At 29.7% G+C, this 14,365-nt stretch overlaps 1 protein-coding gene across 1 annotated transcript; it reads right to left on the reverse strand.

Moving 5' to 3' along the window:
* Window positions 1-8,460: 8,460 nt before the first annotated feature.
* On the reverse strand, window positions 8,461-10,481 carry LOC107003222 (blue copper protein-like). The gene is made up of 2 exons (XM_015201516.2): window positions 10,108-10,481; window positions 8,461-9,110 (listed from the first exon to the last, which is right to left on the reverse strand). The coding sequence occupies exons 1-2, from the start codon at window positions 10,307-10,309 to the stop codon at window positions 8,605-8,607; spliced, it is 708 nt and encodes a 235-aa protein (XP_015057002.1). The 5' UTR covers window positions 10,310-10,481; the 3' UTR covers window positions 8,461-8,604.
* Between the last annotated feature and the right edge of the window lie 3,884 nt (window positions 10,482-14,365).

Raw genomic sequence — 14,365 nt, forward strand, 5'->3', positions numbered from 1 at the left:
TATTAATAGACTACTGGTTGATTTTTAATATAAAAAATATTTTTTTGTATATAATAACAATAAAAGATCTGTTTCTAAGCCTCCTAAAAACAATAAAAGAAAGATTGAAGAAGTTTCAAGAGGATCTTCAAAAAAGAAAAAATTATAGTTGAAGAACCTAAGTCTGACTCGGATTTGGATACAATGGTTGAGATCGATAACTGTGAAGACAATGGTGAATCTAGTGAAGAAAGAACTGATAGTGTAGATAAGGAGAGTAGCACAGACAACAGAGATACTGGAGATGAGGATGATGATCCTCTGTCCTTGCCAATCTGTGCAAGAGATATCTTTGGTAAATCCTTTAATGTAAGTACATGGATGGATGAGTCGGTATCTTTTCTAGCAAAAATTTCTGTTAGAGCAAGATTGACCCTTTATCATGATTTTAGAATTGTGTTAGTTCAACAAAAAATTCATAATGAATTTAAAACTACTTGATTTGGACATTTAAGACATATTTCAGGGTACTACAAGCTCAATGGACAATTGGTCCATTATAAGTTGTTGCGTCGTGTTAAAAATGATAAAAAGAATTGCGTGAGATGTGATTTTGTGTGAATGATAAGTCTGCGTGCTTTAGCTTAAAAGAGTTTGCATTGATTACAGAGCTGAATTGCTCAGCATACCCCTGTGAATCAAAAATGAAAAATGTACTTGAGAAAGGTGAGAAATTCTACCATCAAGTGACGAAGAGTAACAACATTAGTGGTACAAACTTGATGAATTTGATTAAAGGTACTAGATTGAACAAGGAGCAGAAGTTGAATTGCTCCTTAGTTTGGTTCGTCCACTCTTTGTTGCTTGCCCACGATCGATCTAAGATTGTGAATTCGAACCACATTAAGATGGTCGATGATTTAGAGTTTTTCAAGAGCTATCCGTGGGGGAAAAGTGTTTTGATTTAACACTGAAGTATTTGAAGAACAAAATTGATTTGAAGAAGCAGATGCAAATGTACAATGAAAGAGGGAATGCATCATATGCTTTGTATGGCTTCCCCTAGGCATTTCTGTTACTGGTTAACAATTATGCACTTCATTTATAATAAACTCTTATATATTTATAAAGTATTTGATAGTATCTTTTTTTATTTTAGGTTTGAATATATGAGGCTTTTCCTCATATTGGGAAGTATGCAAAGAAGTCATTGAATTTTTCTCTGTTCATTCCCCGTTTAATTAGATGGCACACGACAAAGAGTAATAATATTGTCGAAGGTGATTCATTTAAGTATAAAGGGAGAAGTACAAAGGTATAAATTTATTTATTATTATCTAGCAATATTTGTAATTTAGTTTCAGGTCTTGTATTATTTATATTTTTTTTTATAGATTGAGAATCCATACCTTATACCTACTGTCCGTGAAACAAAACAAAATTATTTGGCAACATTAAAGCCATATACGGATGAAATCAAGAACACAACCATTGATGCCTTAAAGGCTAAGTTGAAAGGTGTCACTTACTGCTGCTGTAGGGAACGAGGAGGGTGAAATATTGGGTGAGAAAAATTTCAATCAACCTTGTGATAATTCTATTTCGCGTGAACAGAATAATAAAAATGATAATTTGTGTGAGCGTGTTGCATCCCTTAAACTATCAATGATGGAAGTTGTTGCTTTCATACGGGATGAGAAAATTGAGGAGATCTTAAAAGAACAAGAAAAATGAAGATAGACTAATTTATATAGTTTTGTGTAAAATAATATATTTGAAAGAATGCTAAGTTATGTATTTATCAACAGTTAATGAAGACTATACATCACCAACAGTTAATAATGATGGTCCTGCTGATGTAGATGAAATCCTTCCATTAGCAATAATCGATGAAGATCTCATTGCAGTTGATGAGTACTTCGCAGAAGATATCAATGAAGTTGTAGACAAGATGAAGAAAGGAGAGAAGAACAATAGGAGAAGAGGATGGAAGAGAACAAACAAGAGGAGTAGAAAATTGAAGAAAAAGAAGAAAGCTGAAAAAGAAGCACGAAGAAGATAACAAAGAAGCGGAGATCGAACAGAATAAAAAAGAAGAAAAAGAAGAGGAGAAACAGGTAAAAGAAGAAAAAAAGAGGAGGATCAGGTAGAAGAAGAAAAATATGAAGAAAAGCATATAGAAGATAAAAAAAAAGGGGGAGAAGCAGGTAGAAGATCAAGAAAAAAAAGAGGAAAAGGAGATAGAAGGAGGAATTGAAGTGGATGTGATGGGAATTGTTATGGAGCTCAACGGTGATTAAGACAATTTGTTTTTAAGTGGGTTTTAAGACATTGATTTTTTTGAAATGATTGATTTTTTGGTGGCTGATGATAAAGATATTTGGGGACTGAAATGGTTGTTTTTTGGTGGTCGACTATTAAGACAGTTGATTTTTTAGATAAATTAGTTTTTGGTGGTTGAATATTAAGAAAATTGATTGTTGAAGTGCCTTTTTAGATAGTTGGATTATGTTAATGTTATTTTGTTTTGATGAATATTGTTGTCAATCATTTACCGTCATGAAATTGTATATATAAGAAGTACTTCATTTTAATAATAGACCGTAATACTAAATGAGTTAAAGATATAAGATTGTACTATTGCATCTCTGTTACACATTTCCAAAAAGCAACCACTAACAACAGACCATACAACTTTATTTTTAGGCCCTTCTCTTTTTCCTCAACCAATATCAAACTTTGTTTTAGTTAAACCCTTTCTATTTCGCTGTCTTTTAGAAATCCTTTAAAGTGATCCCTCTGTTCTTCTGCTTCTTTGTATAAAGTCAATAGCAAATTCCTATTTTCTTTCGAGTTTTGAAGCCTTTCTAATATTTGAAATTTGGTAACGCCTTGAAAATTTGGTAATCCTTTAATGTGATGGGTGCTCGTTGATGAATCTTCTCAAGCCACTTAAAAAGAGCATGCACCAATTGCACAATTAAAGAATTGTCGACCTGGATTCATATCGGTGTGTGAAGTCCTCAAAATAGCTAAATTACTACAACGACAAACGTAAGTCTTTTCTGCATTAGATGTTTGAGATGCTTGAGACATAATTAAAAAAGATTTTTAAGTATTTTAAAATAGAATAAGATGGAGGAGTTCATGAATCCTTCTTTTTATACACTAAAAGAGCAAATGTTACCATTGAAAAAGTACCATTTTGTATTTTGTTACTGTAGTAAAATTTGAATAATTGAATATAGTCACTGCTGATCAAACTATATAGATAATTAAGATTATCGATACTTGTTTATGTGCTTGGTGTATATTTTAACAACGACACTACACTTTTAACAGTAATAAGGTATATACGGGTTGATATCATGATCCTTAAATGATCTATATGCACCTACTAGAATATGACGCTTTAATATAGACCGTAGCTAATATAATTTAAAAGCGAGAATAATTAACTGATTAACTGATATTAAATTATGTTATTGAAATTTATTCAATTAAGTAAGTTTAAACAAGTCATTTAAGGGTCCACATACATTGGAGGTGGAAATAAATGATGTATGAGAAAGAGTTGTAGTTATTCAATCAACACATTCAATGTAATGTGTGAGAAAGCACAAGTATGTTGAGAGAATGTTGATTGTTCAACGTATATAATTTATTGATCACCATCCTCAATTTGTATGGAACCTTACATGATGTTTTGGAAGATTATAGGTTGAACAATCAACATTTTCTCAACATACTTGTGATTTCTCACATATTACATTGAAGATGTTGATTGAATAACTACAACTCTTTCTCATACATCATTTATTTCCACCCCTAATGTATGCGGACCCTTAAATAACTTGTCTTAACTTATTTAATTGAATAAATTTCAATAATATGGTTTAATATTAGTTAGTCATTCTCCCTTTTAAATTATACTAGCTAGGTTCTATATTAAAGTGTCATATTCTCGTAGGTGCAATATAGATCATTTGAGGATCATGATATCAATCCGTATATAACTTATTACAGTTGAAGTGTAGATGTCATTGTTAAAATATACACCAAGCACATGAACAAGTATCGATTTTCTTAATTATCTATATAGTTTGATCAGCAGTGACTATACTCAATTATTCAAATTTTACAATGGAAACAAAGTACAAACTGGTACTTTTTCAATGTCAATGCCTGATATTTTGACAATTCTTTAACGTGTTATTTATCATGCCTTTTTTTATTTAGGGCATTAAAAATAATATGCATGAGGAAAATTCACAGTTTCAGTGGGGAAAAAATATAAAAATAAATGTTTTGGGAAAAATCATTGCATTACCATAAATTTTCATATACTAGTTATACACACCTTAATACACAACGAGTGGACTCAATAATAAAAAGTAATAGACAATGTACAAAATATATGTCATCGATATAAGATCATGAAAAAATTCGATAATTGACATTACATTGACCAAAATATTGGGGTCCAAAATAAACAACACCTTCACATCTAGTTGCTTAGTTACAAAAAGATAATTAGTCAAATCTATCTAAGATTTGTTGTTGTTCATACATATGGTTCTCTGGTGGCCGAATATCTTACAAATTGAACATTTGTTCCTTATCTTGCTTTGGAAATTCTCGTCGACACCTTTGACACATTTTCTTTTCTTCCTTCCAAACTTGGTATCCACAATGGGTGGAAGAATATTCATACTTAGCAATTCTTCTGGCACACGTCATTCTGATTCGAAAGGGACAATATTAATAGATACAGAGTATGCAAGGAGGTACATTTAAGCTTTATATAAAGGCGAAGAACATTCATAGATGCTCATACTATACTCATCGTCATGCTTCGATCTGAAAGCAGCAATTGCGCGAGCGCACTATATCTTGACCAAGTCATATTTCCTACAAAAATATGTCTTTTCTAATAGGTTAATAGTGGAAGTAGAATTTGAACCGAACACGGTGAATTGATTTCCATCCCCATTTATGTTCTCTACATACAAAGAGTCGCCCTCGATGATTTTTTTTCTTGCGATCCTTTCGGCAGCCAGCACCATATTATTATCCTTTGATTTAAGGACATATGCATGTCTCTCCCTATACAATTCTCCAAATCTCTTAGCAATCGAATTTAATATGGATGCAACGGGGTACGTCTCATTTACCAACATAGCGTTAAGTGACTCGACAATATTTGTGATCATCACATCATACCTGTTGCCTGGAAAATGTGTTCTACTCCTTCAAAATCAACATCATGCTCAAGGAAAAAAGCTGTCTCGGGGTATTTATCCTTAAATTCCAAAAAGTGATTGTTGAACTACTCCAAAGAATATGTCTTTGTCGCGTTGTAGTGTAGATAGAGGAAATCTCCACATTGGTGATTTACCCAAAGATTTTTAGCGAAGTGTCTCATGCAATACCCGTGATGAGCATGATTGTAAACCTTTGCAATACTGTTGACAATGCTCTTGTGACTATCAGAATTAAAACATAAATCTGATTCATCGAACACAATATCCTTCAACTTTCAAAGAAAAACGTCCAAGATGCATCTTTCTCTTTGTCCACGACACAAAAGACAATTGGATAAACATGATTTCTCCGTATCTTGTGCAACAATACTCAGTACTACTCCCTCATATTTATCATGTAAATGAGTGTCGTCGACCACATTACCTTTCTCATGTGAGAAAATCCTCTAATGCAAGCACCAAAAGCTAAGAAGTAATACATAAATATATGAGTATCCTTGCTTACCATGATGGAATAGCTAGAATCAACATTAAGAGTGTCGAACATATATAAAAAAGGCCAGTAAGCATGAACATTCGTGCTCCGTTGTCCCTCAAACCATTTCCTTGGCAGTCACACCTCCCTTCCAATATTTCCAATAGCTTGGACTACAATGAAAAATATTAAAAGTAGTCCTCTAAATCTCTTTAACATTTGGACCCTTTGGATCGCCATAAAGATTCACACTAAGCTACGCAATAACTTTGGTCGAGAGTTTTCTATGGCTGCTGATGGCATGTTCAACACTGTAACTGTGATCACAAATATATTTGTAGATATGAAATCTATCCGAACACTCATATTTTTTTGCCCGTAGCATCCTTGCACAAATACGAGACACACATTTCACCTTTAAGTATTTACTACAACTCTTCACTGTAGCAAAATCAAAAGATTTTCTCGCCGCTGCTTCGGCTAATAACAATTGTAGCTCACTCTTGGAACTAAATGTTTGATTCATGTAAAATTAGTTCCATCTGAGAAAGTATGACTGGGTCGTGATCTCAATTTTGGCTCTGCCTCAACTTCATCAAAATGTTCGAAGTCTTCCGCATCTACTGGCTGATCTTTAACATCTAATGAATGATCATATGCCCTTTGATTGATCACAAAAGCTCTCATTTGGTTGATCACCAAGTTCTTATTTTCAACCTAGTTGTTGTCGTTAAAAGAATTCGTTGGTTCAGTCGGAGAACTCGCAATGACATTTATCCGCAACATAGGCCTAGAGACATCAGCAACAACATCTATCATGTACAAGCTCAATGTCTATCATTCTTTATGAATGTGGTATGTATTTTCCCCCTCTCATTCATTTGATAGCTTATCACTAAGTTGTCTGCCTCGCAAGATAGCTCACCAACCTCAATTACACTTGCAATCATATTGTCATATGAACCATTGAGAAGCAACGCAATAGTAACTATAGTCTTACTAAAAGATTTCCAAAACCAGCTTTTGGGAGTCTCCTCCTATACTCCCATATAGTCACCACCAGCAACAACATATTCAGCTACTGCCATATATAGACTACACTGATAGATACTCCCTCCGTCCACAATTGTTTGGCAGGTATACTAAAAATATATGTCCAAGATTAATTATCAATTTAAATAATCAAGAAACAATTAGTAACCTTTTTCCAAATTTGCCCTTAATGATGGTGTAGTTCAATTGAAAAGTTATGTAGACTTTTGATATTTTTGATAGGGTTATATTAGTTAAATTACACCTTGTATTAAATTTTCCTTGAGGGGTGTGCATGACTGTAACATGACAAACAATTATGGACGGAGGGAGTACTAGATTACGATATCAGTTTCTAGTGGCCGATGACTGATACGAAATCCGTACAAAATGCGAATGAACAAGAATGGGTTCAGATCTAGCTCGAAATGGATAAAATGTATTTATAGTCCTTCTAAACAACTAAAGATGATCTAAAAACGAGTTATGAAGTGATTTTGGAAGATTTTCGTAAGCTTCAAGAATGGCGGAAATTTTTTTTCTTTGAAACTATTTGAAAGAAAATGGTGTAAAAATGGAAGAAATGACTAGAATGATGATGATTTCACCTGTGAAAGCTAAAATATCGTCGAAATCTGCTAAATCGACCGCAAAAACAGGAGTATTTTGGTTTCTTCTTGGAGAGCTTTTCTCCGGTAAAACTTTTTAATAAATAAAAAAAATAAAAAACAATTCTACATTTGAATTGGATGGGCAGGGACCAAAGTATAGTATCAAAAACTTGAGTGTAGGGTGTCGTATGTTTTGAAAGAATATTGAGTGATATCATATATAGTGTTTAAAGTACCAAATTTTTTTAGACTTTTATCTAAATATTCAATTAAGTTTGAAGAGTGGCTATTTTGCACTCTTCCATAGGACTTCTGCAAAATTTAGGTATCTTTTTAATAACTAAAATTAATTTAACGAAGTCATTATGTATTTTCTCTTTAATGAATAAAATTACTCCAAAAAAAATAAATGAGAGAGAGAGAAACATCTCCATATTCCAGGTGGGACTTGTTACCCAACCTTTCCACATGCATTTGTTCTCCATCGACAAATTCGATATGGCAATCATTAAATCAATTATAAAATATCATGATTAACTAATTTCACTTTTAAGTGGAGTAAATAAACTAGATATTTTATGTTATTAAGTGTATATTTCATGCAAAAGAAAATATTGAGACAAATTATATTTTGTTTGGATGGTTGTTATTCGTTATGTTGTACTATTTACAATGTTTGTTACTTAAAATTTATTGTATCGTAGCATTTAAATTCATCGTTAAGTGACGACGGAAAGACCCAATCTATGTAATGATCGATTTGGTGTAATCGCATCGTTAACTTGATATTTTTCTTCTCATTTTAGTTTTATTTATTATTTATTACTCATATCCTATCTTTTCATAATAGCTCTACCGCTTAAGCTAATTTTCTCGTAGATTTATCACTCAAAGTATGAATGTGTGACATCATATAACGACAAAGAACAATATAATTTATCCAAATACTGAATTCATTAAAAACAATATAATTCAATATAATATAATACAACATATTACATATATAAAACAATAAGTAACAAACCTCACAACAAAGTGTTCATTTATAAGGAGCCAGATATAGTAACGTAGCTGAGAAATTAAATTATTCACCACCACATAATAACCATATAACATTATTTGCTTCTATAAAAAAATCTTTGTACTATAATACATACATAAATACATATATAACTTTGTTTACAAACCAAACGACTGCAAAAAGATATAGTAAATCCAAAAAAATGAAATTGCAGTTGTATAATCAACAAATACCAAAAACTAACGCAAGCATAACGAATACCCAATTCAATTGATTACCTAAAACCTTAGAAAACATCGATAATGAAATCGAATTTGAAGGTTCAGGACTATCATCAGTACTCACATCACGTGGATGATCGAACGAGGAAGGAACAATCGTATCCGGTGCTGATTCTTCATCACCAGAAATCGGACTAATCGGAGCCATTGAGTCATCATCAGACGGATCCTTAAGGGCTCGAGGCAATCCTTGACCATATGTAACGTTAATTTTAAAATGTTGACCGTTTTCACACTGTTCACCATCGTAATCGCTAGAGAAAAAATATGTTGGCCCAACTTTTAATAGTGGCACTGCTACTGTAACTGGAAAAATTGATGTTGAAGATGGATCTGCAGATACCCATTGCATGGTATCATTGTCTAAGGCATTGTTGTAGTCACAATTTTTGTATGTTGTAAAGTTGTAAGTTTGAGTGACTGAATGGTTATTGTCTGAATTAAATACTGCATAATTAAAAAAAAGAAAAGAAAAGAAGATTTTTTTTAGTAATTAAGATGATATTCAAAAATTAATGAATTTAGAATCAAAAGAGAGAAGCATTCCAAAACACTTCTGATTTGACGTGTATTATTAGTTTTATTTTCAAATTATTGACAATCTATTTGATTAACTTAACACCCTCTATTTGTTTACTAACTCCCGTGGTTACTAATAAAATTGAAAAATATATTGAAAATATTTTAAATTTGGTGAAAATTTAAATGTGTATTTCATTCACGCACGTAATAATACCTAGGTAGGTCTATGAGAGAGTGATGAATTGGCTTGTATGTTTGGAACATGTGCAAGCATATGGTGAGTACATGTTACTTGTACAATACCTTATCATAACACACACTTCTACAACTAACTTATCAAACTCTAAATAATGCCAACAAATACAGCTGTTTGTGATCAATTAAAAAAAATTTCAAACCATCAAAATCAAGTTAGGAATTGGTGATTTTAAAAAAAAAATAGTAAGTACAAAGATCAATGTATTTGGTAAAGTAGTTTGTAAATCATTCATCACTCAAATAAATCATAAGCAAAATTAAAAAAAAATCCAAAGATCCATAAATCAAGATTGTTCCATGCTTTATTTTTGTTACACATTGAGATACAGAGTTATCATATAATGATGCCCCCTACCCCACACAAAAAAGAGAGAAGAAAACTTATGGACACAAATAGTTGGAATACATTCAAAAAAGCTTCAAAGCAAATCATCTTCTAATAATTATTAAATTATATATTCAACAAAACTTAATAATTTTAAATTAAATTTTATATAAATTTAATCATGTACAAGTAATCTATTCAGAATTCAGTGAACAAAAGTAATCATGATCCAAAACACATTAAACAAATTAAAATTTTAGTTCTGTCTGTAATTAATTTATATAAACTGTGTTTACGCTGTCTGTGTATATAAGTTAAATATTAAGAAAGAAAACTTACTTAGAAAATCACCAAGGCTGAATTTTTTGTTAGCAGTCCATTTGTCATAGTTAACAAGAGGTTTTTCAAGATTATCAAACCAACCTAAAGAATCACCCACAGTGTAATTTTTGTAAGCATCAACTGATGTTGAAAAGGAAATCAAAATAAGAAGAAGAACTAGACATGAAAGTGATCTATTGTTGAAAATAGTTTGTTCCATTATTCTTTGTTTGTTTGTTTGGAAGAAGAACAAAGAAAGAATAAAGGCAAAGATGGGAGTATTAGTTGTTAAGAGGACCTTTTGTGCTTTTATATAGAGGACCTTCTTCCTCTCTTAAATTTTACTAAAATGGTTCTCTTTTTAGTTTGGCTATAGTTTCTTCTTGATTGTACTGAATTTTCCCATTTAGAAGTATTTTTTATGTTTAATTATAATAAAGTCTTCCCAACCACTACTTTCTTTATAAAAAGATAATACAAAAGTTTTCGGAATAGAACTTAGCGTAAATTATTAATTTTATTTTTAAATAATTAATAACTGAAGATATATTTTTTACATGACTAACTAGTTTAGATATACCCATGATTCGTCATAATAACTATTGGCGAAATTAGAAATTTTATCAAGAGTAATTAAAGTATTGGTATGTGACAGTCAAAATAAAACAAAAAAATATTGTGTTATTTGATGATTCAGCCCAAAACTTTTTTTCAAAATAGATACACATTATTATTGCGTTGAAGGCATAACTTTTACAACCAGTGTTCAATTTAAATATACATCTTTTAAATGTAGAATTTGACATATATAGTAATAATTATTATTGTTATTATTATTACTGTTAATTATTATTATTTTCCGACGAATGATGTCCTTACACCACATGACATAGGTCTCAAACTCTTGTAGAAGCATGAGATTTTTAATAAAAATTGAGAGAACGATTGAAAATATTTTTAAATTTGACAGAATTTATGAGATGTGTTTAAATTTAGTTAATCAAGAAAAATAGTGTCTTTTAAGTTTATGAATAGTTTAAAAATAAAACTAGTATGTCACGAAAATATTTCAATGGATATATTTGCACGTAATCTGAATTATTTTGTTAAATATATGTTATCAATCCATAACAAAAGAAAAAAACTTATTTAATTGTCGCATCCATATAGAATGGTACATATAAATTTACGCAAATTTAATAGTATTTGTTCGAACTCAATATATATAATTTAAAATATTTAATAAATATTTAAATTATTTAATTTTAAATTGAATTGTATTATGTTTAACTTTTAAATAGTTATAAAAACTTGATTTTGCTTTATTACGCTAGACTCTTGGATGTGTGTTAGTATTTTTCCTTCAAACCTCTTCTTTAACATTTCCAAGAATATATATATTTATATATTATAAGTATCTTATCCGTCTCATATTATTTGATTTTTATATTTAAAAATACATTTTTTTTTATTTTAGAAAATTAAAAAAGTTTTTTTCATACCTTTTTTAGAATATTGAATAACTGCATAAAATAGTAACAATAATTAAATTTTAAAATATCATTGATAAGATTAGCTTAATAAAATACATCCCTAATAAGAACTTGAAACACACTTTCTCCGACTCTATTTACTTATCAAATGTGTTCTAATTTAATATTTATTTTTACTTGTCATTTTTAATAAACAATAAAAATATAACTTTTGCATTAATTTTGAATTAATGTCTTTGAAAAATGTAATGTTTAAATATGTTTGTGACTCTATCAAGTAATAAAGATAAAATAGTAAATTCACTATACTAATTATTATTTTTTTAATAGATATGTCAAGTTAAAATTTGACAAAGTAAAAAGAGACAAAAGAAATATATTAAATTAACTTTAACATGAACCAAGTAATATAAAATCGAAGTATTAAAATCAAGAGAATATTCGTGTATATATATACACAAGTGATTACATTACTGATCACATGCAACTTATAGTAAGGCGTAATTAATTCCTCACCTTATTATTATTTCTGATTTTATGTCTTTGAACATACTCTTTTAATGTCAAAAAGCAACAACTTGTATTAATATTAGTTTTTTTTTTAATATCTGAATTTTAGATAACATAAAAAAATATAGATTGATTCATACATCAAATTAAAGAAGTAAATTAGTGAAAAAGAGCCCTTGTTATTAGTCTTGAGTACACATTATTTTCCTTGAATTTAAGTTTAGACCTTGGACTGTATCAATAGATATTTATAGTCAATTGGAACAGCTGTCTAATCTAAATTATTAAGAGTGGACCACTATGTACTATTATAAAAATGAGACACATTAAATTTAAGTTGGAGCAAGTATAGTTTGGTTTGATGTCAAGTTCATTGTAATATTAGCTTATTTTAATTTGTAGTTTTGTTGAATAAATTAGGAGATGTTCTATATTTAGGAATGAACCTTTTTTTGACTCAAAATGTATTAATAGTAAGGGATCTTTAAGTTGTGAATTCTACTATGGTATATTGATGTTCTTAAATGTTTAGAAACTTGGCTATGAAAAAAATGGATTGAAGAACTATGGACAAATTGAAAAGTAAGGGGATTGGGTACTTCTATATTGATAAGGAACATGCCAAATTAATAGTTTCAGAGAGTAGTACGATAATAACGATTATGAGGAGGTGTTAAAGGTTAATTAAAAACAGGACTTGAACCTACGTCATTATGTTAAAAGTCTATTGCTTAACTAACTGAGCTATATATTATCTCTTTTAGAGAGTAGGCAAAAAAACAAAGAGAGAGCCTGCCTTATATAGGTATATTGCTTAAAATACTTTATAAAATTGTATGGCGGTTGGTGGATGATGACTAGCGATGATGATTATGTGTACCAATTAGGGATGATGTTAGATTATTGAGATGGTTGGGCCTGACGACTAGCAATAGTGGTTAACGATTATAGTGATAAAGATGGTTATGAATGGTGGAGATGATTGCTGATATATATAGTGATGATTGTCAGTAGTGATTGATGGTTATTACAGTAATGACTTATTGTGATGATTATAAATAGTGATTAGTTGTGATAATGAAGTGATTAACAAAAAAAAAATTGTGGCCGAGGATAATAGTTGTGGATGATATAAGTTTCGTTGATAAATTCTGTTCGTCAATTTTTATTCAAATTTTTGAGTAAACATCTTAATTACTAATATTAAGACTTTGATACAAATCTTAATAATTCAAATTTATTCAAAAACAATTATCCTAACTAGTATGTGTCACATATATAAAAAAAAAATTGTAACGCTTTATTTTAATATAACCTATATAAATTTCAAAAATTATATATTTTTTTGCTATAATTTTATTTTATATTACACTAAACATAGCTTCTAAATTAATAAACTTACATATTTATAGATCGACGCAAAACATGAAAGATGCTTTAAACCTTTTAAAAAAAAAGAGAATTTCAAGTGAGCAAGTACTTGTTGGTAGGCAAAGAATCTACCATTTTGTTTTTTATAATTCAAATGATAGAATTTCACATAAATTTCATAACAAATGTCACATTATAAATTCTCTGTTACTCCAAAGAATTCAGTTGACAGTCCATGTGTTACAAGGGGTCACGTGTCCTCTTTCCTTTTGTTATTCACATTTTTTTATTACTTAAAAACATTATCTTTATTATATTTCCAAAAAATATCTCACTCAACATTACTTCTCCATGACTCTCAACTACACTAAATTCTCGTGATTGGTTAAAGTATAGTTATTATTTTACTATTTTTTGTTAATATAAAGTAATTATTATCGCTAAAAATTATTTTTATTGTAGCATTTTTATGAAATATTCGGTAGCAAACCATATATATATTGTTGATCATCATTTAAAATGTATACGATGAAATGAAAATATTTTAATTTTGTAAACTCTCAAAAAGATATAATATTATTTTAATGAATTAGTTAAAATAATGGTTTATGTCGATCAAATAGTTACATCGAGAGTTTCACTATAGTTATTTAATATTTTTTTGAAAAATGAAAACTAAAGGGAGCACAAAATCCAAAATTGAATTATTTAAGTAGAATCTTATCAGTGGCGTGAAAGTGAGAGTGTCGGTGGAATAATACATTTTGCTGTAAATTTCATGTGATATTTAATTTAAAATAATAATTTGGTACTAGATATTAATTAATTAATAGCTGTATACATCATTGCTATTCTTTTCTCCAAACTAATACTACGTATATTTCATGTGGTTTCTATCAACA

This window comes from Solanum pennellii, chromosome 11 (assembly GCF_001406875.1).
Source record: "Solanum pennellii chromosome 11, SPENNV200".
Classification (NCBI taxonomy): domain Eukaryota; kingdom Viridiplantae; phylum Streptophyta; class Magnoliopsida; order Solanales; family Solanaceae; genus Solanum; species Solanum pennellii.

Coding starts and splice junctions, on each gene's coding strand:
- LOC107003222 (XM_015201516.2), bottom strand. CDS start 10,309: ATGGAACAAACTATTTTCAACAATAGATCACTTTCATGTCTAGTTCTT. Junction 9,111..10,107: donor CAGCCTTGGTGATTTTCTAA/GTAAGTTTTCTT, acceptor TTAATTATGCAG/TATTTAATTCAGACAATAAC.